The sequence below is a fragment of the Periophthalmus magnuspinnatus genome, chromosome 21 (genome assembly GCF_009829125.3).
Source record: "Periophthalmus magnuspinnatus isolate fPerMag1 chromosome 21, fPerMag1.2.pri, whole genome shotgun sequence".
Lineage (NCBI taxonomy): Eukaryota > Metazoa > Chordata > Actinopteri > Gobiiformes > Gobiidae > Periophthalmus > Periophthalmus magnuspinnatus.
The window spans coordinates 5,410,530-5,435,410 of NC_047146.1; the positions used below are offsets into that span (position 1 = coordinate 5,410,530).

General features: G+C 41.3%; 1 protein-coding gene across 1 annotated transcript in view; it reads right to left on the reverse strand.

Moving 5' to 3' along the window:
• Positions 1 to 24,881, reverse strand: part of kcnh3 (potassium voltage-gated channel, subfamily H (eag-related), member 3) — a 161,787-nt gene that overhangs the window by 11,432 nt on the left and 125,474 nt on the right. Inside the window, exons 5-8 of the mRNA XM_033987198.2 lie at positions 21,620 to 21,878; positions 17,121 to 17,278; positions 12,812 to 13,013; positions 4,074 to 4,448 (exon numbers count right to left, since the gene is read on the reverse strand). Coding sequence (XP_033843089.2) covers positions 4,074 to 4,448; positions 12,812 to 13,013; positions 17,121 to 17,278; positions 21,620 to 21,878 — 994 coding nt within the window. The remainder of the gene's footprint in view (positions 1 to 4,073; positions 4,449 to 12,811; positions 13,014 to 17,120; positions 17,279 to 21,619; positions 21,879 to 24,881) is intronic.

Below are 24,881 nucleotides of genomic sequence, written 5' to 3' on the forward strand. Positions count from 1 at the left end.
TACACAGAAACGTGTGGTGTTTGTCACTGCGTTGCCATGGTGATGCGAAAGTGCCCACGTTATTCTACTAGCAAAATTTCTTAATTGTCTAAAATTTCAAAGTAATAAAACAACTTTGAAAGCGTTTGATGCCTCTTGCAGGTTTAATTTTCTTTATGTTTACTACTTATTTTAGATACAGACACAACATCAGATATATGAAGATAAATGAAATGATGTAGCAAAGACAAAAGTAACTCCATATCTATCCATATCATAACTCCATAGATCTGACTTCAAACACACTGGGGCTGTGTCCAAACTGTCGACGGCTCGTGTGCATCTTTTTATATTCACTGGTAAATGTTGAACTGCGATCCAACCCACAGAAATAAAAAGTCCCCAACAGTGATGTGCTCTGCCATCGGCCATGTGGATGTAAGATGCTGAGAATGCATCCTCACACGGGCCACCTCCACGGGCCACCTCCACGGGCCACCTCCACGGGCCACCTCCACGGGCCACCTCCACGGGCCCCCTCCACGGGCCCCCTCCACGGGCCCCCTCCACGGGCCACCTCCACGGGCCAGTGCTGACCTGACTAATGCCTCCACATCTAAATGACTGTTCCCTGGAGTGCAGTGACCAACAGAGCAGATCTACTAACACTGCAAAACACTGCACCGCTGCCAAGCACACGGCCCAATGGGACGCCAGCCAACAGCACACGGCCCAATGGGACGCCAGCCAACAGCACACGGCCCAATGGGACGCCAGCCAACAGCACACGGCCCAATGGGACGCCAGCCAACAGCACACGGCCCAGTGGGACGCCAGCCAACAGCACACGGCCCAATGGGACGCCAGCCAACAGCACGGCCCAATGGGACGCCAGCCAACAGCACGCGGCCCAATGGGACGCCAGCCAACAGCACGCGGCCCAATGGGACGCCAGCCAACAGCACGGCCCAATGGGACGCCAGCCAACAGCACACGGCCCAATGGGACGCCAGCCAACAGCACGGCCCAATGGGACGCCAGCCAACAGCACGCGGCCCAATGGGACGCCAGCCAACAGCACGGCCCAATGGGACGCCAGCCAACAGCACACGGCCCAATGGGAGTCACTCTCACCTTTTTGTGTAAAATCAAACTCCTAAACAGGACCATAAACGCTCGGATTGATCCCAGGCTCATGAAAATGTGTTGTTTGAGTCCGGTTTGTGCTAACATACTCCAGTGTGTGTGTTGTGTTGCCATGGTAACTGCTGAACTGCTGAACATTCCGCCAATACACACACATGCAGAACACGTATCACTACGAGTGTTTTTATTGCAAAAAATATATGGGCTCGCTCCACACAGATCTTACTTGTAACTTGGCCTGGTGCAGAAATGTACATTTAATGCCATACTGTGGGACATTCCAGTCATAGCAGTAACTGGAAGGTTATTGCTATGACTGGAAACAGTCCATCGTTTCAATGGACTGTTTCATTCCAGTCCATTAAACAAACAGGTGATTGACTCTTGTGCAGTGAAGTCACACTGGGGGTGTTCTGCATGTATGTGTATTGGCAGAATGTTTAGCGGTTACCATGGTGACACAACACACACATAAGCAAACACTGGAGTACATTAGCACAAACAGGATTTAAACAACACATTTTCAGGAGCCTGTGATCAATCTGAGTGTTCATGGTCCTGTTTAGGAGTTTGATTTTACACAAAAAGGTGAGAGCGGCTAACTGAAAACTGTTGGCTAATGCTAATGCTAATGCTAGCATGTGACTGTAATGTTATTTGAGTGAGACTTGTTTAGCTGTATGAATCATCTGTTGTAGTTCCAGCTAAATCAGTTCTTTCCGTTTAGATTGTGTTAAAATCAAATAAAGCTCAGATTAAAGTCTAACAAAGCCTCAGACAGAGCAGTGCCTCTAGTTAGCACCACAACCCCAGTGACTGTTGATGACATTGGCTGCAAAGTGTCAGTATGAATAAATGCAACATAAACCAGTGTTGTTGTCCTTAAAACTCTCACGATCAGTTCATCTTTAGTGTGACAAACCTTCACAATGGCTCTGTGAAAGTGGATTGAGACTCTTACGTGGAAATGCTCTGGTGAAGTTGGAGTAAAAAAGTCGAGTGCAAGTATTTTTTCCCAGGAAGCTTTTGTGCGAACGACAAAAGAACCTGAGGAAGAACAAATTGTCCCATACAGTGTGCTGACGTCCCGCTGTCAGGAGATAATGGATCAAAAAATGAAACTGGAATATAAACGTGTAACAGTGGAACATTTTCAACAGTTCATGGAAGAATGGGTTTAGAATAATGTGATATTTACAATGGAGGAAAGAGACGTTTTTAAAGTGTAAAATATATTTACATGGATAAGACGTGTTGCCTGTTGTAATAATATTAAAAATAATCCCAATTTGGTGCATTGAATTATATGAAACAAAGATTTGCTGATAATGGAACAATTTAAGACTTTAGCAGCAGAAGTTTAAGACGCGTTTGTCAAGTTAGCGTCTTTATTTAGAAGTATTTCCATAGACTGTGTAAAGAAGAGAAAAAAGATGCCTGATTTGTCTGTTATTAATGTTCATATCTTGATTTACAGACACAAAAGTGAAATAAAAAACACAGGATCATGTAGAGCGGGTTAATACGAACGTTTAAGACCAAAATGACGAGTCTGACAGCACCGGTTACAGAGAGAGGACAAAATGAACTGAAACCAGAGTCAGTGGAGCCGGAATATATAATTATAAATCCAAATCGTGACATTATCATGGACTTTATTGCTAGCGTTCATTTATAAAACAATATTGCCCATAACTTTGGATTTGGAAGGAATTATGTTCATGTTTTAAAAGAATTCTACGAAATAATTCCAATCCCAAGTGACTTTACTGCACACAAACTGTATTTTTGTTTTGTTTATTTGGGCAGTTTTACATTTTATAACTAGTATACTACAATATCAGTACATAGTATCATACACAGCCCAAAAATACGAGACTGGAGCAGGTGCTGGTCCAGTTAAGACTTTTTTCAGACAAAGGTTTAGTTTGTTTTCACCCCTGACAGTTTGGATTGCTCACTAGCGCCTCAGAGTGGTCACGTGATGCTGCTGTGATAAAATGTCTTGCAATAAAACATACATGGCGGAACAGAGGGTATTTAGTACACGGAAAAAGGAACAGAGCACAGAACAGAGCAACTCAAATCGGACATTTTGGATCACTGTAAAAGAGAGAACCACATTATGGACTGGGACGGAGCAAATGTCATCGGGACAGGGGACAACAAACATCGTCGCTGGATTAAAGAAGGAATCAAAATACGGAAATGTATCCTTTAAACCGGACTTTAGTATTCTAAAGTATAGTTTCGTATTCGTAACTTGGCCCCAGAACCACTCAGTACATTTATACAAAGACTAAACAGCACCAGAGCGACAAGAGGCACCATAAACAAGAACTGTACAATCCCACAACGCAGAACCTCTTTTGGACAGTCTGCCTTTTCATACCAGAGCTGCAAACTGTGGAACTCACTGCCCATTCAAATAAAGAACATTTCTGAGTTGAAAATGTTCACCTCTAGGGTTAAGAACTGGCTGAAAATGAGTCAAAACTGTACCCACTTGTAAATAGGTCGTATGACAGTTGGTGAGTGAGAGAACGTGTGAGTGTTGAATGTATTTTTGGGCACTGATGTATCTATTTTAAGGGGCAGGTGTTTTAATATACTTTGCATATTGGTGAATTGTGGAGAAGCCTTGTCCCTGTCAAATAAATATATAAATAAAATAAAATAAATAAACCGGGACGAGGGGGCCTTTTTACTCTCACACACCTCGGATACTGTCATGAAGAATTCGGACTGAAGATGGCGCTGTCGTCCTGCCTCCACCAGCAGAAAGACAGCACCAAAACCTGTTTAAATCAGCTGAACAGACACGTCACAACAACATCACGTGACCACTCTGAGGCGCTAGTGAGCAGTCCAAACAGGGATGAAAACAAACTGAACCTTATGGGAGATATTAGTCGAGTTAGGAGAAAGACACAGATAAGAGCACTAACCTCCGATGAGCATGGTGCAGATGGAGAAAATCTTTTCCGAGTCGGTGTTGGCCGAGACGTTCCCGAACCCCACACTGGTCAGACTGCTCAGGGCGAAGTACAGAGACGTCACGTAGCTGCTGCGCATAGAGGGACCCCCCGCCAGGACCCCCATGCCCCCGCTTCCCGCCCCCGCCCCGGACACAGCGTCCGCCGCGGACATGTTCCCGAAGTACTGGGAGGAGTTCCAGGAGGTTTGCCCCACCACCTCCGGCCCGGTCAGGTTCCACTGGCTGCTGTTGGGCTGAAGACCGCTGACCGATCCCGGGACCAAAGTGGGAGAGGGGGACAGGAAGTAAGGAGTCCCCAGACGCTTGGCCAGTTCATGCAGCCAACCTGAACAGGACGAAAAAAAAACGTGTATTAGCCACAAAAACCAAGATTCAGCGTTGATATTTCAGTTTGTCTGGAGGCATTTTTCAACCTTTTTTTTGGTTTTGACGTGACAACTTAACATCCTTCAGAAGAAATGATCAGGTTTTAGATGCTTAAAACTAAAGAAATGTTTCATGAGTCAAGAATCAAAATAGTTTGAGCCAACTTTCTACAAAGAGAATAGTGAATCTACGGACAGAGGAGGCACAAAGAAAACAGAACAAAGGTGTATTGAAAAATTGAACGGTGGCGAAGATAAGCCCCAAGTTTCACCAGGGGCAAAAAGAGACACGCTGAGTCTGTGCAGAACAGGGCTCAGAATGCAAAGCTTTACTACATATTTATATCCTGAGACCAGTGCGACAGTGTGTGTACGAGTGTGTGCGTGTGTGTGTGTACCTGCCGCTGTCGTGTGTCACTGCAGACTCTGACGCCTGAGCTGGGACCGGAGTCACAGCCAAACAAACAACATCAGAGGCTTTAACACCTGAGTAGTTTCCTAATTACTTTGTCATTAGCAGCTCTGAACCTGCGCAGCGCTCCGGAGTCCTCGACCTGATCAGCTCTGTGGAGCCAGGAGCGAGACGACACCGAGCAGGGCGTGCGCTGAGAACACGGGATGTACAAGGACTTGCTTTTATCCCATCACTCAGGAGGGAAACGCAAAGAGCTCTGTACATTACTCAAGCGCTGTCGTGTCGTAATGGATTCTGGGATAAGATACAAACATAAGCTCCTCCTCCCATTTAATCTGAGCTGTCAGGAATGCTGGGAATTCTTCCAGCACCAAACACCACCCCTCCCTCCTGTATCGCAGCAGCAGCATGTAAATCACACACCGCCAGGCTGTGTTCTCCTGATACAGAAAGGACATCTTCAGAATGCTAATTTTGAGAGAGGAAGGTGAGATTTTTCCTTCTCCTGTCGGTGATAAACAAACAGCGGAACAAACACGAAGCCGTTTTTAATCCTGTGTCATGTTTTTTACTCTATAATTCAAAAATCCAACTCTGCGTGAAACACATTTTCACAAGTGTTGCATCGCTGTTTATACTGTATGTGTGTCTAGGGCGTAATGTTCAGCAGTTACCATGGAGACACGACATGCACGTTCGCAAACACGGGCAAAAAAAGCTTTAAGATTGTCTGAAAACTCAAGAAACAAACAAAATGGATTTAAAAAGCGCATTTTCAGGACGCTGCGATCAATCCGAGCATTCAAAGTGTCACTGTTTATACTGTATGTGTGTCTAGGATGTAATGTTCAGCAGTTACCACGGAGACATGATGCGCACTTTAGCAAACACGGGCAAAAAAGCTTTAAGATCATCTAAAAACTGAAGAAAAAAACAAACAAAATGGATTTAAAAAGCGCATTTTCAGGAGGCTGTGATCAATCTGAGCATTCAAAGTGTCACTGTTTATACTGTATGTATGTCTAGGACGTAATGTTCAGCAGTTACCATAGACACACAATGCGCACGTTAGCAAACACGGGCAAAAAAGCTTTAAGATCATCTAAAAACTCAAGAAAAAAATCAAACAAAATGGATTTAAAAAGCACATTTTCAGGACGCTGTGATCAATCTGAGCGTTCAAAGTGTCACTGTTTATACTGTATGTATGTCTAGGGCATAATGTTCAGCAGTTACCATGGAGACACGACATGCACGTTCGCAAACACGGGCAAAAAAAGCTTTAAGATTGTCTGAAAACTCAAGAAACAAACAAAATGGATTTAAAAAGCGTATTTTCAGGACGCTGTGATCAATCCGAGCGTTCAAAGTGTCACTGTTTATACTGTATGTGTGTCTAGGACGTAATGTTCAGCAGTTACCACGGAGACACGATGCGCACTTTAGCAAACACGGGCAAAAAAGGTTTAAGATCATCTAAAAACTCAAGAAAAAAACAAACAAAATGGATTTTAAAAGCGCATTTTCAGGAGGCTGTGGTCAATCCGAGCGTTCATGGTCCTGTTTAAGAGTTTGATTTTGTTCTTTATGGTCAGATTGTGTTAAAAATAAAGCTCAGATTAAAGTCAAACTTGAGTAACGGAACTTTAGACAGAGCGGGGAACTTATTTCTTCAGATCTTCAGAAGTGGTGCCATTGATCAAACACAAAAGACACGTTCATTGTCAGCTGAATGAACTTGAACTCATAAAACTAATATGACAAGTTTGTGGAGCCGAGTCCTGATAATAATAATAATAATAATTAAACAGTTCAAGAGTCAGTTGGGGCTGTTTTTATGATCCATTCGACGGTCTGTTTGGCTCCAGCTCAAACGATGACATCACTGAACGCCACCGTGTGAATGCAGACTATTCAAACAGAGTCTGAGCCAAACAAATCTATACAAAATGACTCAACGATGAACAAAAACATGTGCTCCCCAAACAGTCAGAACCAACGTGTGAAGACTGTTACGTTCCAGGTCTTACACTCTGCTGATGTTGAAGTATTTGTATTTTACTTATGTGATGGTGGATACTTTATAGCTTCACGTTAAGGAAACACACATTCACACACACATTCACACACACTGGGGGTGAGGTGGGTTAAGTGTTTTGCGCAAAGACACAATGTCAGTGTTTATCTGTAGGAGCTGAAGTCACACTGCCAACCTGTGAGACAAACGCTCTACCAACTGAGCCACTGTCTCCCCGTCACTAGTCCTGGTTTAGTCCTGGTTTAGTCCTGGTTTTGTCCTGGTTTAGTTCTTTTCTAGTCCTGGTTCAGTCCTGGTTTAGTCCTGGTTTAGTCCTGGTTTAGCCCTGGTTTAGTCCTTTTGTAGTCCTGGTTTAGTCCATTTGTAGAGTCCTGGTTTAGTCCTGGTTTAGTCCTGGTTTAGTCCTGGTTTAGTCCTTTTCTAGTCCTGGTTTAGTCCTTTTGTAGTCCTGGTTTAGTCCTGGTTTAGTCCTTTTCTAGTCCTGGTTTAGTCCTTTTGTAGTCCTGGTTTTGTCCTGGTTTAGTCCTGGTTTAGTCCTTTTGTAGTCCTGGTTTAGTCCTGGTTTAGTCCTTTTGTAGTCCTGGTTTAGTCCTGGTTTAGTCCTGGTTTAGTCCTTTTGTAGTCCTGGTTTAGTCCTGGTTTAGTCCTTTTGTAGTCCTGGTTTAGTCCTGGTTTAGTCCTTTTCTAGTCCTGGTTTAGTCCTTTTGTAGTCCTGGTTTTGTCCTGGTTTAGTCCTGGTTTAGTCCTTTTCTAGTCCTGGTTTAGTCCTTTTCTAGTCCTGGTTTAGTCCTTTTCTAGTCCTGGTTTAGTCCTGGTTTCAAATCTGAAACTATTTCCATAAAGAGTTTGTACAGTCATTTATATCCAGCGATGGAAGGTAAAGTACTGGACTTTACTTCATTTTAAAGTGAATATTTTTTACTTTTACTTCAGTACATTTGAGAGCAGTACCTGTACTTTCTACTCCACTACATTTTTGAACAGGACTGGAAAGTAACAGTATTTTTTCTGATTGTGTGAGACCTGCGGAAAACGTCTGAGAGTTTTTCTAATTTTTAACACGTTCATAATTTGAGCAAAACAAAAATATACAAATAAAAACAAATCGAAAAAAAAAACAACTTTACAAGACCTCACAATCCGCACAAAATACTTTTACTTTTTACTCTTCAAGTACTTTTTAAACAGCTACTCTTATCATTTTACTAGATTATTTCATGTGATGCTTCTACTTTTGAAACTTTTACTTTACTTTTTCCATCACTGCTCCATTCCCTCGATACTACCCAATCCTATTCACCTCAACCTGCTCTAAAAATACAAAAATTACACATATTTTTTGATTCTCACGTTTGAATTTCAGCGACGCCTCACGATACGAAACCTCCAGCACATTTTTGCATCATCGTTGTGTTAAAATCGGCTCAAAATACATAAAAAAAACAACGTAATAATGGACTGAACTATGAGCCAAACATGATATTTCCCGCTCCGTGTGAGAGAACAGGCCTGTCCCCCGGTGTAATGGAGAGCAGGGTTTCAGATACATGACATTTCAGTGACGTTCACACACAAAACCGCAGTGTTCAGCCTCTGTCTCTGTCCATGGTGCTGAATTCACAACGGTGAGCTGTCCGTGGTGCTGGTTACTCCACAGCAGCCCGCGCCGCATTCATGACACATATCCAGGCTGTAATGTGTTTCACGGACCACGCAGGGGAGAATATACGTAAAAACTGAGGGAAAAAATAGTTGATTTCACATTAATTTGAAGCTGGGATTGTATTTCTCAGAGCGATTTCACTTCTTCTGTAATCTTGTCTCGTCAGTCAGAATCAAACTCAGAAACGGAAAACTTTTATTGCCATCGTCAGCGAACACAACTCGCAAACTAGTGACTTACTGCGGTGATGAAGTGCAACATAAAAACACACTGAATAAATACAAATACAAAAAAAGGGCATGCACAAAGTTTTAAAAAAGATATGCTTAAAAATAAAATACGTAGAGGTGGAAAATGTACACAACAGCAGCATCAGAACAACAGTGCAAATGCGACTTATTTAAGATGACACCCATAGACTGTATATATAAGTGGATGTGGCTAACCTGCTGGCTCACATGTGTCAAACTCAAGGCCCGTGGGCAAAATGTGGCCCGCCATGCCATTTTATGTGGCCCGCGACAAGGTAAATTAAAAGGTACGACTGTCTTAAAATGTCAGTTACACAGACATTTATTCTTATCTATGCCAAATCCACATGCAATATTTATAACTTCAATAAGTAATAAATATAGAAACGGTTAATTAACAAGATTAAAAAGTAGTTGTGTTTATTTTGCATTACATTCAGTTACATTTAGTGACATTTATACTGTCTTAAAGTTACATCTGGCCCTTTGAGAGCGACCATTTTGTTGATGTGGCCCTCTGTGAAAATGAGTTAGACAAGAAGTGATCATGTGCGCGCCTCCAGCTCCATCTACTCTGGCTCCAATTCGCTTCCTATTGTAAAACTGCAGCTTCTCTCTCTGTACCTGCTGCTGTCAAACTCGTCATTTTGGTCTTAAATGTTCGTATTAACCCGCTCTACATGATCCTGGTGTTTTTATTTCACTATTGTGTCTGTAAATCAAGACATGAACATTAATAACAGACAAATCAGGCACCTTCTTTCCCTGAGGTCACTCCCGCTAGCGTTAGCAACAGGTTTGATCCACTGTCCACACTTCCCACACATAACATTAGCTTTGAAAGAGGCCAGCCCTTGGTTTATGTTAATTCGCTTTCAAAAACTAATTAAACTTTAGTCGTTGTTTTCCAAATACACTGAAATGTTTGGAGGTCTTTTGGGGTAAATGTAAATTCGTGAGAAGAAACTCAGGCAGCCGGGACTGTATTTTTGTACATTTGCTCCACTATATTTAGAGGTGTCACAAAAAATATTCACTTTTCCCTGGATCGCTTTAGTTGTTTGAAGGCAAAAGACAGAATTCACTTGGAAAACTAGAATTATACGGATTAAAACGTCTGGGTAATACTGTAGTAACTGGTATTAAGTGAAGTAATAGGTACTTAGGGCAACGGTGGCTCAGTTGGTAGAGTCTTCATCGTCTGATTTGAACCGTTTTCAGTTCAAAACCTGCTCTCGGTCTTTAAAAAAACCCCAAAACATCAGATCCACCGACTCGCAGGTTGACCGTTTATCATTTATAATTACCCATAATGCTTTAGTGAGCCCTGATACTGTAAAACTCGTCACTCTTCGCTTCCTCTCATCCAGCTCCACGAAGCCTGACGCTCACAGCAGCAGTTATATGAACAGCCCACAGCCCTGCTCCGTTTTAAATATTGATGGCGACCTGTGCCCCCTCCCGGCGACGGGCAGAGAAAGAGCCTCGCCTGTATGAGCACGTCCAGAGCGCGGTCGTGAAAGAGCCGCTGTCATCGATAGGTCAGGCCGCTCTTGTGTGTCCACTTCGGGCTTTATGTTTCTGAATGTAATATTGATGCGGCGTGAAGATACATCGACCGCGTTATGTGTGATCAGCGTCAACGGCGAAGCACGAATGAGATGGAAGTGTTTTGCGGTGTAAAAATATGTGATACAGTTATAATCCTTGAGAATCTGCTGTATCTTTATGGTAACGACGAATATTTTATGAAGCAATGTATAAATGGACGTAACTAACCTGCTGGCTCCTCTTTCTGTCTCTGCTGCTGTCAGACTCGTCGTTTTGGTCTTAAAATGTTCGTATTAACCCGCGCTACATGATCCTGGCTCCAAATTCGCTGCTATAACTGCTAGCCTGGCTCCCTTAAAAGTGCTTTTCAGAACTTTACCATGTTCTTTGGTCCCATCCCAGTTTGGTATATTAACCTGGTGTCCTCATCTGTGGACAACACATTTTGGATTGTTTAGGTCACAGTGCAAATTTTTAGAAGAACATGTTCAATTTTGAATATTTGTAAAAGTTTAGAATATTTATTTATTTTGATTTATTTGTATTTGTATTTTATTTATTTATTTTTATTATTTTTTATTTTAATATTTTTTTATTTGTATTTGTTTTTATAATTTTTTATTTCATTTTTTATTATATTTTAATTTCTTTTTTATTTTATTTACTTATTTATTTTATTTTTTATTTGTTTTTATTATATTTTTTACACACAATTGTTTCTCATTTTGTTTTTTACACAAAATGTATGTGTTCAAGCACTTAACAGTTTTTGCAAATAACGTCCTGCAAGAGCTCGGGTCTCAGGAGGTTAAAAAAGTAAAAAGTAAAAACAAAACTCTTTACAAGAACAGGGGAGTGTACAGGAAAAACAAAATGTTCATTCACTTTTTCCTCAAAAAACCCTAAAACTCAAAAACTTGTTCTTGTTTGAATCATTCCTCAAAAGCTTTGGCCCTGTCCACAGCAGCACTCTCTAAACCTCCACACTCCTCTCTCCACGGTCTGCTCCTGTGTTTGTTCTATTCTTGTCTTGCCTAAATTTCTTGGAAGAGGCAAACCCATTGTAATTACACTGTCCCTGTGCGCCAGAGAAACGTGCCTGCCTTAGTTAATAGAGTTCATTAGAAAACATAATTATTTAATCTGGAAAAACATCATTTGGAAATCTGAAAGTGTTCCTTTCCGTGCTCTGCAGATCTCATCTTCTCTTTATCACGTTTTTATCATGGCTGGATATTCCGAGTACACAGAGAGTGCTGGTGAAATGTGGCAGCGGTAAACAGATGCCGGCTAAAAGCTTTCCGACCAAAGAGAAAATGGAGCAGAATTCTCTTTGGAGTAATAATGGACATCTACACCGGCTCCTTTTAGACATGAGTAAATATCTAATGTAAGGGCTTTGTACACAGACATTAAACACAGTTTATATTCAGTCTCATTGATTCACTCTGACTCTTCCACAGTATCATAATAATCATGAGCCTGAAACAGATGGACTGTGGCTGTTGTTGTTGTTGTTTAGACTCTACGGCAACAGAAATGCAGTTGATCAAATAAAATCCTTGAAACATTTGTTCCTTTTCTAAAAGTGACCAAAATAAATGTGAAGATACAAAGCATTTTGCCAAGATTTTCATCAGGCTGCCAATATTCACAGTGTTGTGTGTGTAGCACACAGGGTCTAGAGTTATTTAATAGTGCGCTGATACCAGGTGACATCATCACCACATGACCTCTGACATCATCACTGTATGACCTCTGACATCACTGTATGACCTCTGACATCATCACCACATGACCTCTGACATCATCACTGTATGATCTCTGACATCATCACCACGTGACCTCTGACATCATCACCACATGACCTCTGACATCACCACTATGTGCCTTCTGACATCATCACTATGTGCCCTCTGACATCATAACCACATGACTCTGACACCATCACCACTTGACCTCTGACATCATCACCACATGACCTCTGACATCACCTCGCCCGAGCTCCCACTGTGCGACTTTGTCCAATCACGTCTTTATACGGCCTCTTATGTAAATCTTATTTTTTGTCAACTATTTCTGAATTTAATAAATCAACTTTGAGAACAAAACTGTGCTCACTGATGCCAGACTCTGGACCAGCGCCCCCTGCCTGTCAGATCCTCTCAGTCTTTAACACAGTTTAAGACTAGACTGAAAACACACCTCTCCTCCCTGGTATTTAATATTAAACAGAATATACAGGTGATTTATTGTTCTGTTCCTGTGTATATTTTGTTTAGACTTTAATGTGAAGCTCTTTGGTTCAGCTGAAGTTGTTTTAAATGTTCTGTAGAAATAAACTCGATTTGAACGTGTCCTGTAAATAAAGACATTATTACACATGAGACATAAACAGCACTGACCGATGTCCCAGGACCCCGGGCTCCCGATCTCCCTGCGTCCGATGAAGTACCACACGCAGGCCATCCAGTGAGCCAGCAGCCCGAACATGGACATGAGCAGAGTGAGCACCACCGCACTGTACTGAGAGTAACGCTCCAGCTTCTGAAGGAGCCGCAGTAAACGCAGCAACCGCACCGTCTTCAGCAGGTTCACCCCGAAGTACTGCAAAACACAAAACACACACACGAGATCCAGAGAGCGGGTTTAGAGACACGACGACAGCTCAGACCACTCATCTCACACACTTCAGACCGTTAGATTTAAGATTTGACTCATAAATTTACCTTTTTGTCCAGTTTTTAGCGTTCAAATTTTACTTCCTGGTTGTAAATCGTGACATCACTAGGAAATTCCACAGCTGTCTCCTAGCAACCGTGTGTTACACAAGGTCAAAACTGGACTAAAGTCACAGAAATGATTATCTGACAAATAAAAGTATAAGAAAACACCTTTATTTTGTTGAAATCATGTTTAAAGTTTTGGAAAAAATGTATTGCTGAGTTTCAGACGACATTAATGATATCGAATACAGATGTGGGGCGGCTAAAATTTATGTTGTTAAAATGCTGATTTTTGTTGTAATACAGTGAGATTTTGGGTCTAGTCTCTATTGTATATCATAATTATCAGATTCAGCATTTGGGAATTTACGTTTTGGATATTTTAAGGCAAAGTTTAATGTAATCTATTGGAAAAAAGTTCTTGAATCGGAAAACTACCAATTTCTTTTGTGTAAATTGAGCCGAACGTCTGGACAGAATTTTTGTTTTTTGTTTTTTTTAATTGAAATATACAGCTTTAACATTCACATTCAGGAGCTTTATGCATTAAACAAATATATACAAAAATAAATAAATACAATAATACATTTTATAGTTTAAATTCTGCACACAGAGCTTTTTTTTCAAGGCTTTTGGGTTTGTGAAATAGTTTAAAAAATATTGTATAAGAGGATAAAAGGGACTGAAATACAACACGTTTGCGTTTCTGGGTAGAAAATTTACAACATTGGATATGATATTTGGATAGAATTAGGTTTAAGACAAGTTTTTTAAATTCAAAGACACCAAAAAGTACATGTTTTGCATTACGTCGTAGGTTTGTATTAAGCTTTTCATTCACAAAAGTGCGTAATTCCACAAATAAGTGACTATTTCTTCAGCGCTATGACAGAAAACGTAAAGATAAGCAACGTTTAAGCGAAATTTTGAAGTGACAGCATTAACAGAGATCATCTATGTGGGATTTTCAGGCAAACCTCACGAATCTTATTGGTTACAGAATATTTCTTAGGCAAAAAACAAACATATTTCCAGTTAATGTCAGTAAACGCATCGTTCCAAAGAAAAACAGAAGCTGGTTCACTGACGGCTTCCCTTATAATCAGTTCTCTTATACGTTTATTTGTTTTAAAGCTCAAAAGCGGCTCAGAGTTACCGATAAACGCTGAGATTTAGAGGCGTGTACATGAGCGTTTTCACACCAGAATTCATTGTTATTGTCATTTTCAACATATTTTCCAACTTTTATTCACATTCTTGATCGGTTCAAAGCTAAAACTTAAACGTCCAGCAGGTTTTATCCACCAAACGAAGTCAAAACGAGAGAATCATCGCTTTAACAGGTAGGAAACCGGCTTTTTTTTCAGTGCCGCAGTTACGTGGCCAAATCAGATTAACCGGAATAATCACATAAACTGATAATGAGATCTGATTGTTGCGGTGCGTTTACAGCACAAAAGAAATCTGGGAATCACAAACACATGTCAGCTCAGAGGCGGGTTCGTTCGATAGCGGAGGATTTATGTATTTACTGCAGAGGAACTGTCGTATTTGGAAGACAAACTGTTTAAAATTAAGTCTCATCTCGCGTCGTTTTCTTCGTCAAACCTGCACACGACAGGAATCAGATGAAACGTTTAAATCATCTAAAACTCCAGAAATCAGGTAATGATCAGATGTTTGACGACTGCATCCATCCACATCAGTCACTTTGGAAGTCAGTTTTTATCGTGCGGACTTTTTCTTCGCGCTCGTTTGGTTATTTTTGTGTTTTATGATCAGATTTGAGCTGAAGAAAGTTGATTTATGAACTTATTTGACTCATTTTAGACGCTAACTCATGACTTAACCGTTTCATTCTGTTCTTTATTTATTGCAGTTTATGTTTTTTAACTTACTTCTTTAGGGGATAATTCTGCTTTGTGTGTTTTGGTTTCAGTTTTATCATATGATTCATTCTGTGAGCTTCCAAAAACATCGCTTCAGCCGATATCACATTAACTTCAGTGCAATCTGCTTCAGTCCCCGATGTGAGACCCTGGTGTGGGATTAGGGTCGTCTTTTTAAAACATAAACGTTCACTGTTTGTATCGTCACTGTCCTCGTCTGTTTAGAGTAAAGAAGAATTGAACTGAATTAACTTTTTTGGTTTATAAACTGGTGAAATAAGATGATTTACTGGTTCACACTGACCCAAAATGTCTCATACAGTTAAACTTTAATTCCTGCAAAGCGTTTTTAGCTTATGCTGTTGGTGTTTGAAGGAAATGAATTATATTTTAAGTCTCCGCCCTGGTTTCGACATCAGTATCAGGACAGAAAAAGCTGGATCGGTTCATCGTAAAAGACGAAATTAAATCCGTAAACTGGACAAAAAGTTGTAGGAGAGAAGATGTTTCGCTGCTCGTCCAAGCTGCTTCTTCAGTTTTGGTCAGATTCACTGCGGGACACTGTCTTTTATCTCTCTGAAGGGAGGAGCTAACCACTCTGAAACTGTAAACAGCTCCCCAGTTTCAGCTTAAACGACCCTATTCAATCTTTAACCCTATAGCGGCGGATGCTAACGTCGCCAATAGACTCAGTGGTTGCTGACTTTCCGTTACCGTAACTCCGCAACCGGCTGTGCGATCATGTACATTCAAACGGCGTCTCAAAGCAGAGGCATGAGGATTTGAATACGTTACTGTCATTACGGTAATCTGCTCACGTTGTCCCTGGAAGACGACCAATCAGGGCGCAGGGATGTTCCCAGTCACTTATTTAATGCGTTAAACGAAAAAATACAGATGGAAATGTAAAATAGAGGTAGTTGTGTGAAAAATACAGTACATTCTGATACTTCCTTTAACATGATTTTTATTATTTTTTAGTCTAGACGAGCTATGCTGGTCTATAATGTGCTCAGTCCTTAAAGGGTTATTAACGACCCTGCTATTGTTCTCTTTGTTTTGGGTCTGAGGATTGGGTTTACAGATTATGTCTCAGTCCTGTTTAAGGAAGGATTCTCTTTCCAAACAAAAATAGCTTCTTTAACTCCTCGTCTCAAACCATTTCTTTTCTCTGGCTCAGATCTGAACTTCACTATCTTCAAAGGAGTGGTTATTGTCTTTGAGATGGAGATGCACAGCAGACTGGGGTCCTGAGCGGCTCTTGTGACGGTGTTGGTTCCTTCTTTTCTGGAGCGACTGTTTTGTTTAGCTCACTTCACTCTTCACTGAATGGAGTAGACACATTACTTTTCTTTTAATCTCTTGGGGTTTTGTCCTTTGGGTGAACCGGTTTTTGTCTTAAAGTGTTTGTAAGTTCAAAATACACCGGAATCTCAAACTGTCTGAAGATTCTCTGAAGTTTTTGAGCTGTGTAAGAAATAGTTACACCTTTTCTTCTTGGTTCAGATTCCCTGTTGTCTTGTTTTTAGCTCTCTTAGATCCATCGATTCATCTCTTTTTTTTTTGTTTCTTTGCTCAATTAGTTGCTTCAGAAAATTCTAGTTCTATTAAACCAACAAGAGTATGAATAATTGAGCTTCAGACTTTGATCTCTGCTCAGACCCAGGAGAGTTTTGTGAATTTTAGACCAACAATGCGTCTTTAATTATTCATATATATCTTCGCATTTCACCGCAGATCAGAAATCTGTTTAGCGATTGTACAGTTTTATCTCAAACGCGTCTAAAAGTTTGTTATTTCCGAAGCACGAGGGAAATCAAAATGAGCCTCGTGTCTGTTTGGCTCGGGGCCCGGAGCGGTGGAGGAGTTTGGCTGAGGACAGGACGTGAGACTCACCGGGGAGGGCTTGACATTACGACGCCGTTGTGCTCCGTCTGAAAACTTGGCACATATAAAATAAACTATTGAGATTCATGAGACTGTCCTTTCCACGGCTGATCTAAGATGAGAACCCTGATCTGCAAACCCCCCAGTCCCGTCCCGTCGTGTATCACAGACGGCTGCTACGCCCCCCGGAGGTGCGCAGAGGCATGACTCACCACGCTGACGTTGAAGGCGTAGAGCAGGTCAAAGGGCAGAGCCGCGATGAGGTCCACGAACAGCCAGGTGGTGACGTAGTGGACGCAGATGGAGCGGGCGTCGTACACCACCTGACCCGACGTGCTCACGAAGGTGGTGCGGAAGTTCAGCACGATGTCTGGAAGAATTGACACAGATTTTACAGTTTTCAGATTCTACAGTGTGATTCTATAGGCTCTAATGGGGGTCAAAGGTCAGGGTTTAAAATAAATATAGATAAAAAATAGATATAGATAAAAAATTGCAAATATTTAACCTGAACCTGACAAAAATGAGGAAATTAAAGTGATTATGTTTTTTATCATTCTCAAATTTGTAGTTCATCTGGTGGATAAAACCTGTTGTAAAAATAAATTATAGTTTTACACCAATCAAGAAACAGTTTGTGAAGAAAACTTGAAAAATATGTTGAAGATTAGAAGTAGAAGGTTCTAAAACACACTGACGACATGATGACAACATACAGTATTTTTGTGGCACTTTAAACATGTTTTCATCAAAATCACTGCGTTTTCTTATCGTTATTTGTCAAATGTTAATTTCTGTTTATATCTGAGGAGTTTTGGCCCAGTTTATAACATGGTTGCTAGGTAACAGTTATGGAATCCCCCAGAGTGATGTCGTGATCTCAAACCAGGAAGTACATTTTTAAACCAAAAAAATGTCAATGTGGAATAAAATTGTTTGATTATTATTATTATTATTATTATTATTATTATTATTATTATTATTTATATATTTTTTTAATTATGATTTATTTTTATTTTTAGCAAAATCTTAAATATAACCTATCAGAGCAACTCTAACAACAGTAATTTCCCTTGTCCCCCAAACACATTAAACACGATGAACCTTGAATCAGAACACAGCTGTATATTTCTTTTTATTATTTTACTTTTTACTTCTATTATTATTATTATTATTATTATTATTATTATTATTATTATTACATTGGATTATTTCTATATGTTTTTTATTATTATTATTATTATTATTAATTAATTAATTAATTAACTAATTCTTCTTTTGTTTTTTGTCTATATGCCCACCGGGGTAGAGGGTGGAGGGTGGAGGGTGGAGGGTGGAGGGTGGAGGGTGGAGGGTGGAGGGTGGAGGGCCGGGGGTGAGGTGATGAAAAAGGGGAGAAAATGTAATCGGACTGTAACCTGTATATTTGCACTTGAGTTCGACACTTGAATAAAAATTTGATCACAAAATAAACACAGATGTATATTTTGAGATTGAGAGAGGAAGATCTGATTGATTAGTTCGGTAAATTTGAGTTTCTTTGTCAGTGAAATATAAAAGAAACACAAAACAGGCGAGATGAGAAGTATTTTGCTCAGTCATTTGTTCTGGTAAAGTTTATGGGGCATGAAAACAGCGACTCTACAAAGGCCATTTTAATCCCACTATTATTGTCCATACTGAAAGTGAACTGAGCCACTCCCACCGTGAACGCGGCTACTTCGGTCCAAATAACTTCACCACAATGCCATTATTACTGCCCATACTGAGGCGGCAGTGGCTCATTGTGTTTGTGCTGTTTTAATAGATTCTTTTTTCAGACTAAGGTTCAGTTTGTTTTTCTTCTGACAGTTTGCTCTGCTCACTAGCGCCTCACAGTGGTCACGTGATGCCGCTGTGACGTGCCCGTTCAGCTGATTTAAACAGGATTTGGCGCCGTCTTCCTACCGGTGGAGGCAGGACGACAGCGCCATCTGCGGTTCGACTTCTTCAGGACAGTATCGCAGGTGTGTGAGAGTAAAAACGCCCCCCCTCATCCCGGTTTAAGGTCCCTTCGGCACGTTTCGGTATTAATCCAGAGGCGATGTTTGTTTTCCTCTGTCCCGATGGTGTCTGCTCCGTCCCAGACCACATGGAATAACGTTTTGACGGTAGAAAGATGGCGCCAAAACCTGTTTAAATCAGCTGATCGAACATGAGGAAGAGCCTAGTGAAAAGTCCAAACTGTCAGGGATGAAAACAAACTAAACCTTGGTCTGAAAAAAAGTGACACAGTGGTCCCCCAACTCTCACTTCCTTCAGTCTGTCCCAGGGCATTACGATTATTTTAATAGCAAAACCACTAATTGAAATAAAACCACTGTGACAATTCAGCCGAAACCTGACTTAACCTTTTAACGTTTCCAAAAAGAAACGGAGCGACAAACGTGTGTAACTTTACTGCAGGGCGCCTATAGAGTTTTACTGTTGCCGTTTATACCATTCGGCTCCATTAAACCCAACGATCTCTTAAAGTGCTCTCATAAGTTTCGCACAATGAGGTGGACGGAGACAAACTTTCGGGGGAAATGAGTTTGCATTAGACGTAATTGACCAGCGTAATGCCTCATATCCCTTCAGTGCTACGCAGGAATGACAGCAAAAAGTACAGTTCAACTTTGGTATTCGACGTAAACTGTGTCGAATGAAGCTCACGCGATCACTTCCTGTTTGGAATGTAGCAGCTATGTCCGTTTATATGTTAACAAGAGTGTGATTTTATCCATATTATCTGTTTTTTGTTATTTGTTTATGATGTTCCTAGTTTAGACATTAGTTTTTCACTATTTTTCACATTATTATTCGGATATTCCAGCCTAGCAACCATCTTAACCAATCAGAGACCACCTCTTCTCACTCCTCAGCCAATCACGCTTCAGCAGACACCAGCGGAACTTTTAGTAGTAGTAGTAGTAGTCAATTTTGGGTTTTTTCTTTTATTTCAACTACAATTGTTCATGTGTCCTTGAGAACGTAAGTTAATCTCATTATTTTATAAGTATTTGGCCTTAATTAGTTCTGTTTCCTGTGTTTGTCTTGATGCATTCACTGACCAGCAGACCTTTGCATTTTCACTGCACTCTGCGGACGTCCGTGGTGCATTCAAGGACACTTTGAATTTTGCACTTTAGGCAAGAAAGCGCCATGGTCTCACTTTTAGTTGATTATTGCTTTGTATTATTATTATTATTATTATTATCTACAGCGTATTTCTAATGTTTCCTGTGTTTCTATCTTCTGTATTTGCATGCTAGTTGTTATGGACATTATGCTCTGCGATCTCAAACCTCACGCTTCTTTCTGTCCCGAGTGTCCGCACAGAGACGGGTAAAGTGGCATTTCAATATTCTGCGCCTTCAACGTGGAATAATTTACAAAAAAAAGTCTTGAAATTACAAGAACTGACTCCAATAGTTCAGTTTAAATCTATGTTGAAAGTTTTGGAAATTAAGTCTATGATTTGTAATTACTTTTAAGAATCCATTTTGTGATGTGTTGAAATGTCTGTGTGTGTGTGTGTGTGTGTGTGTGTGTGTGTGATGTAATTGTAACTGTGCTGTACGGTTAAATAAAGGTTAAATAAATAAAATAAAAATGTTTATTATTACCGTACATTTGATATTTTATTTGCCGTATCATTCATCACATTCATCGTATTTATTTCTGCCTTTTAGAAACCGTGAACATGAACACGTGAATCATAAAACGTGAACCGTGAACCGTGAACGCAACGTCAATAAAGAGAAGAACCACTGGCATCTGGTCACTTTGTTCTGGGGAGACTGTGGACACTAAACGAGCCCTAAATACAGTCCTTTTCTGAGGTTGGGTCATTTACTTTCATTTATTTATTGACAAACGAGTCCCTGTTTTCTTTAGGAATATGACGACACGGTTTGTACCAGGTGTGTTTAACCCTATTGCGGCGGATTCTATCGTCTATCTGTCGACTTTCCATTACCGTAACTCCGCAACCAATTGTGCTTCATGTAAATCCAAACCCGAAGATTACAAACTCAGAAGCTGCAGAACTTCCGATATTCTTTAGTCGACATTCCAAAAAAATATGACCTGGCAAAATCAACGTCTTAGCTGCAAAAACGCCTGACTTTTTTTTATAGGAAGGGCTGTAAAAACCTAACCCTAAGTACAATCTGCATAATCTCTTGTATAAATGTTGATTATTGTTCATTTATGTAATTTAAAGTGTTTCCGATCTGGCCAGATAGTTTTTTTTTATTGTTTTCTTGCATAAAAGTTACTCAAAAGTGCATTCGTTTTCATATTTTTCTTCTACTTAAACTGGAATTACACTATTATTTGATGCATCAATGGAAAAATAAGGATGGATTTGTAAAATAGAGGTAGCTGTGTGAAAAAGGGCAAAAGTACATGTTGATACCTCCTTTAAGTACAATTATGTAAAGTATTTTTAGGATTTCAAAAGCGTGTTCAGATGTCACGGATTTGATTATTGTGTCATATCATGTAATTCCCGTTTGCTTCCCTTTTCTTTCCGGAGGCGCTATCGCAAAAATCCCCAACTGTTCCCTTCTTTCTCTGACACTTTGGCATTGATTTGACACCACCCCTGACGCTAATTACCCAAAAATGTGCTCAAAAGTGAAGTATATCCACAAAAAAAAACAACGTTACAGATTGAAGTACTGACCTAAAATAAACAGGATCTCCACCAGGATGTCGCTGACGCTGGGCGGGCTCCGGGGGGCGTTGGTGTTCCCCTCGTCCCGCCCCCCTCCCACAGTGAAGCACACGTTATAGGGCACGGTGACGGCCACGTAGAAGGTGGCCAGAAGAATCAGCCAGTCCCAGCCCGCCTTGAAGGTCCCGTAGTGAAGCAGGATGAAGCGGGATTTTTGGATGGCCGCCACTTTGTACTCCGGGATCGGCGGCTTCTCTCCGAACATGTTCTGCATCGATTGACATAAAGCACGGAGATTATACGGGATAATATCTGCACCTGTCTAATACACAAATACGTCAATCTGCACCTGTGTGTCGGGAAGCAGGTCCGACGTGGCCAAAGTAGGAGGCAGACTCGGAAAAATCCCATTCGACAACATTTTTCTGAAGCACCGCGGTAAAACGTGGACAAAAAAACTCACTGTGCTCGACTTAACAAAGCAACAGAAATGAAGAAACTAAGGAGAAAATCCACGTCTAATCGGAAAATTCTGTCCTCGACGCGCCGTTTACCCCAAAAAGACTCAACACAACACGTATATTGACTTAATTCTAGTCCGATCAGAGGGAAGAAAGCGCACGTACGGAGATCCCCGCGTCCTCCCTGCGTCTGAGCCTTTCTCCGCTTTCCCTCTTCTCACGGTGGCCTTTTATTTGGACACTTGATTTACAAGTCTATAACAGATAACGTGCATTTCTTTAAACACATGGCATACGTCTCTTTTAAAGGTAACGCACGCTTCTTTTCTCAGCATGTTAAATAAAACATCACGCTTCAAATGTCCAGAAAACCATCTCAACACAAAGTCCCTGTTCCCACCATTTCATATAAGTCAAGTCTACACATTATAAGCATATAGTTCATTAATGATAAAATATAAGCATGATTTTATTCACACCTACACAGGAAGCTCCTCCCCCAGTACACACCATATTTTTCACAGGTGCGGTGGGTAAAACATTAGCTCTATTGACTCATATTGACCTTTTTCTCTGGGCCCAAGTCTCTTAACTAAGCTACAAATAAACTATAAATGCTGAAAACACTGAAACAAAAAACATAAGACATTAACACTAAAGAAACTAACAAACTTAAACCAGTTCTCCTCTCCACACGGTCCGTCCCACGACCACACCCACACCTGTGTTGAACTGAATTAACTACGTTTAATCAAATAAAATATCATTAAAGTAACGAGTGTGTTTGATGATTCAATTAAAAAGGTGAGACGGAGAAAAGCCCATTTTGTCACACCGTCCAACAAGCACTCGTCTCAATCTGCACCTGTCCGAGCGCATCCACCTCGATCTACACCTGTCTAATGTACCCCCACCTCCATCTGCACCTGTCTAACTGATCTGCACCGGTCTAATACACACCCACCTCCATCTGCATCTGTCCAAGCGCATCCACCTCCATCTACACCTGTCTAATACACACCCACCTTAATCTACACCTGTCCAAGAGCATCCACCTCCATCTGCACCTGTCTAATGTACCCCCACCTCCATCTACACCTGTCTAACTGATCTGCACCGGTCTAATACACACCCACCTCCATCTGCATCTGTCCAAGCGCATCCACCTCCATCTACACCTGTCTAATACACACCCACCTCCATCTGCATCTGTCTAATACACACCCACCTCAATCTACACCTGTCTAATAAACACTCACCTCCATCTACACCTGTCTAATACACACCCACCTCAATCTACACCTGTCTAATGTACCCCCACCTTTATCCGCATCCTTCTAATACACACCCACCTCGATCTACACCCGTCTAATGTACCCCCACCTTTATCTGCATCCTTCTAATACGCCCCCACCTTTATCTGCACCTGTCTAATGTGTCCCCACCTTGATTTGCACCTGTCTAATACACACCCACCTCAATCTACACCTGTCTAATGTACCCCCACCTCGATGTGCACCTGTCTAATTACCCCTACCTCAAACTACACCTGTCTAATTACACCTACCTCAATCTGCACCTGTCTAATACACACCCACCTGGTTCTGCACCTGTCCAATGTGCCCCCACCTCGATCTACACCTGTCTAATACACACCTACTTCGATCTGCACCTGTCTAATATGCTGCACCCACCTTGATTTGTGCCCGTCTAATGTGCCCCCACCTCAACAGCGTCTCCACACACAGCGCTAAACACCTTGAACACTCCACATGAGCTGCAGTTTTAGAAATTCTCTGACCTGGACAAAATGTGGCTTGTTTTCACACTCACTAACAAGTACAACAGTAAAGAGTTTTTGGTTTTTTTCCCCGTGGCCTGTTCGGGATCAGCATGTTTTGGATCACTGGTGTGTTAAGAATTCATTTCCTTTGTCTCTTGGTTCACGGTGTAACTGTTCCTGACTGAACTTAAAAATTAATCTTTTCAGAACAGGTGAGTCTGCACTTTTACCCACTGAGATCAGCAGAAATCAGCAGCGTGACCTAAAGTCCCGCCGCAGAGTATGAGTGTTGACCTTAGACCATCTGTTAAGTGCACTCGTCCTGCCAGTGATCAACTCAGTACAGGGACAAATATAAACTCTTCGTAATCTGTTTATCTGTTTAAACTGTGGTATTTTGTACATCTCACTCATTCCGGTTCGGACATATTACTGTAAACTATTTGAATGTTTTACAAATTAGATTATCCACTAAGCCCTTCACCTCATTGTTATTCACAAGTCGTTCCCTGTCCCACTCCCCTCTGGGCAGTGGTTGAGGTGCCTGGACCTCAGACGCCCCTCATACGCCCTGAGCCTGTTCTGTGGACCCGGATCCTCCCCTTCCCTCACCTGGCTGGATGACCCCTCCCCCTTTCCTAGATGAGCCCCCCTCTGACCCTTAGTCTTGAGTGGGCTCTGGCCCTACAGGCTTTATCTGCAAATGGAGGCGTGTTAGACACATCTGTATCCTGGTTTAGTCCTGGTTCAGTCTGGGTTTAGTCCTGGTTTAGTCCTGGTTCAGACCTGGTTCAGTCCTGGTTTGTGTCCTGGTTTGGTCCTGGGTCAGTCATCATTCAATCCTGGTTCAGACCTGGTTTAGTCCTGGTTTGGGTCCTGGGTCAGTCCTGGGCCAGTCCTGGTTTAGCCCTGGTTTAGTCCTGGTTTAATCCTGGTTTAATCCTGGTTTAGTCCTGGTTTGGATTCTGGTTTGGTCCTGGGTCAGTCCTGGTTCAGTGTTGGTTTAACCTTGATTGAGTCCTGGTTT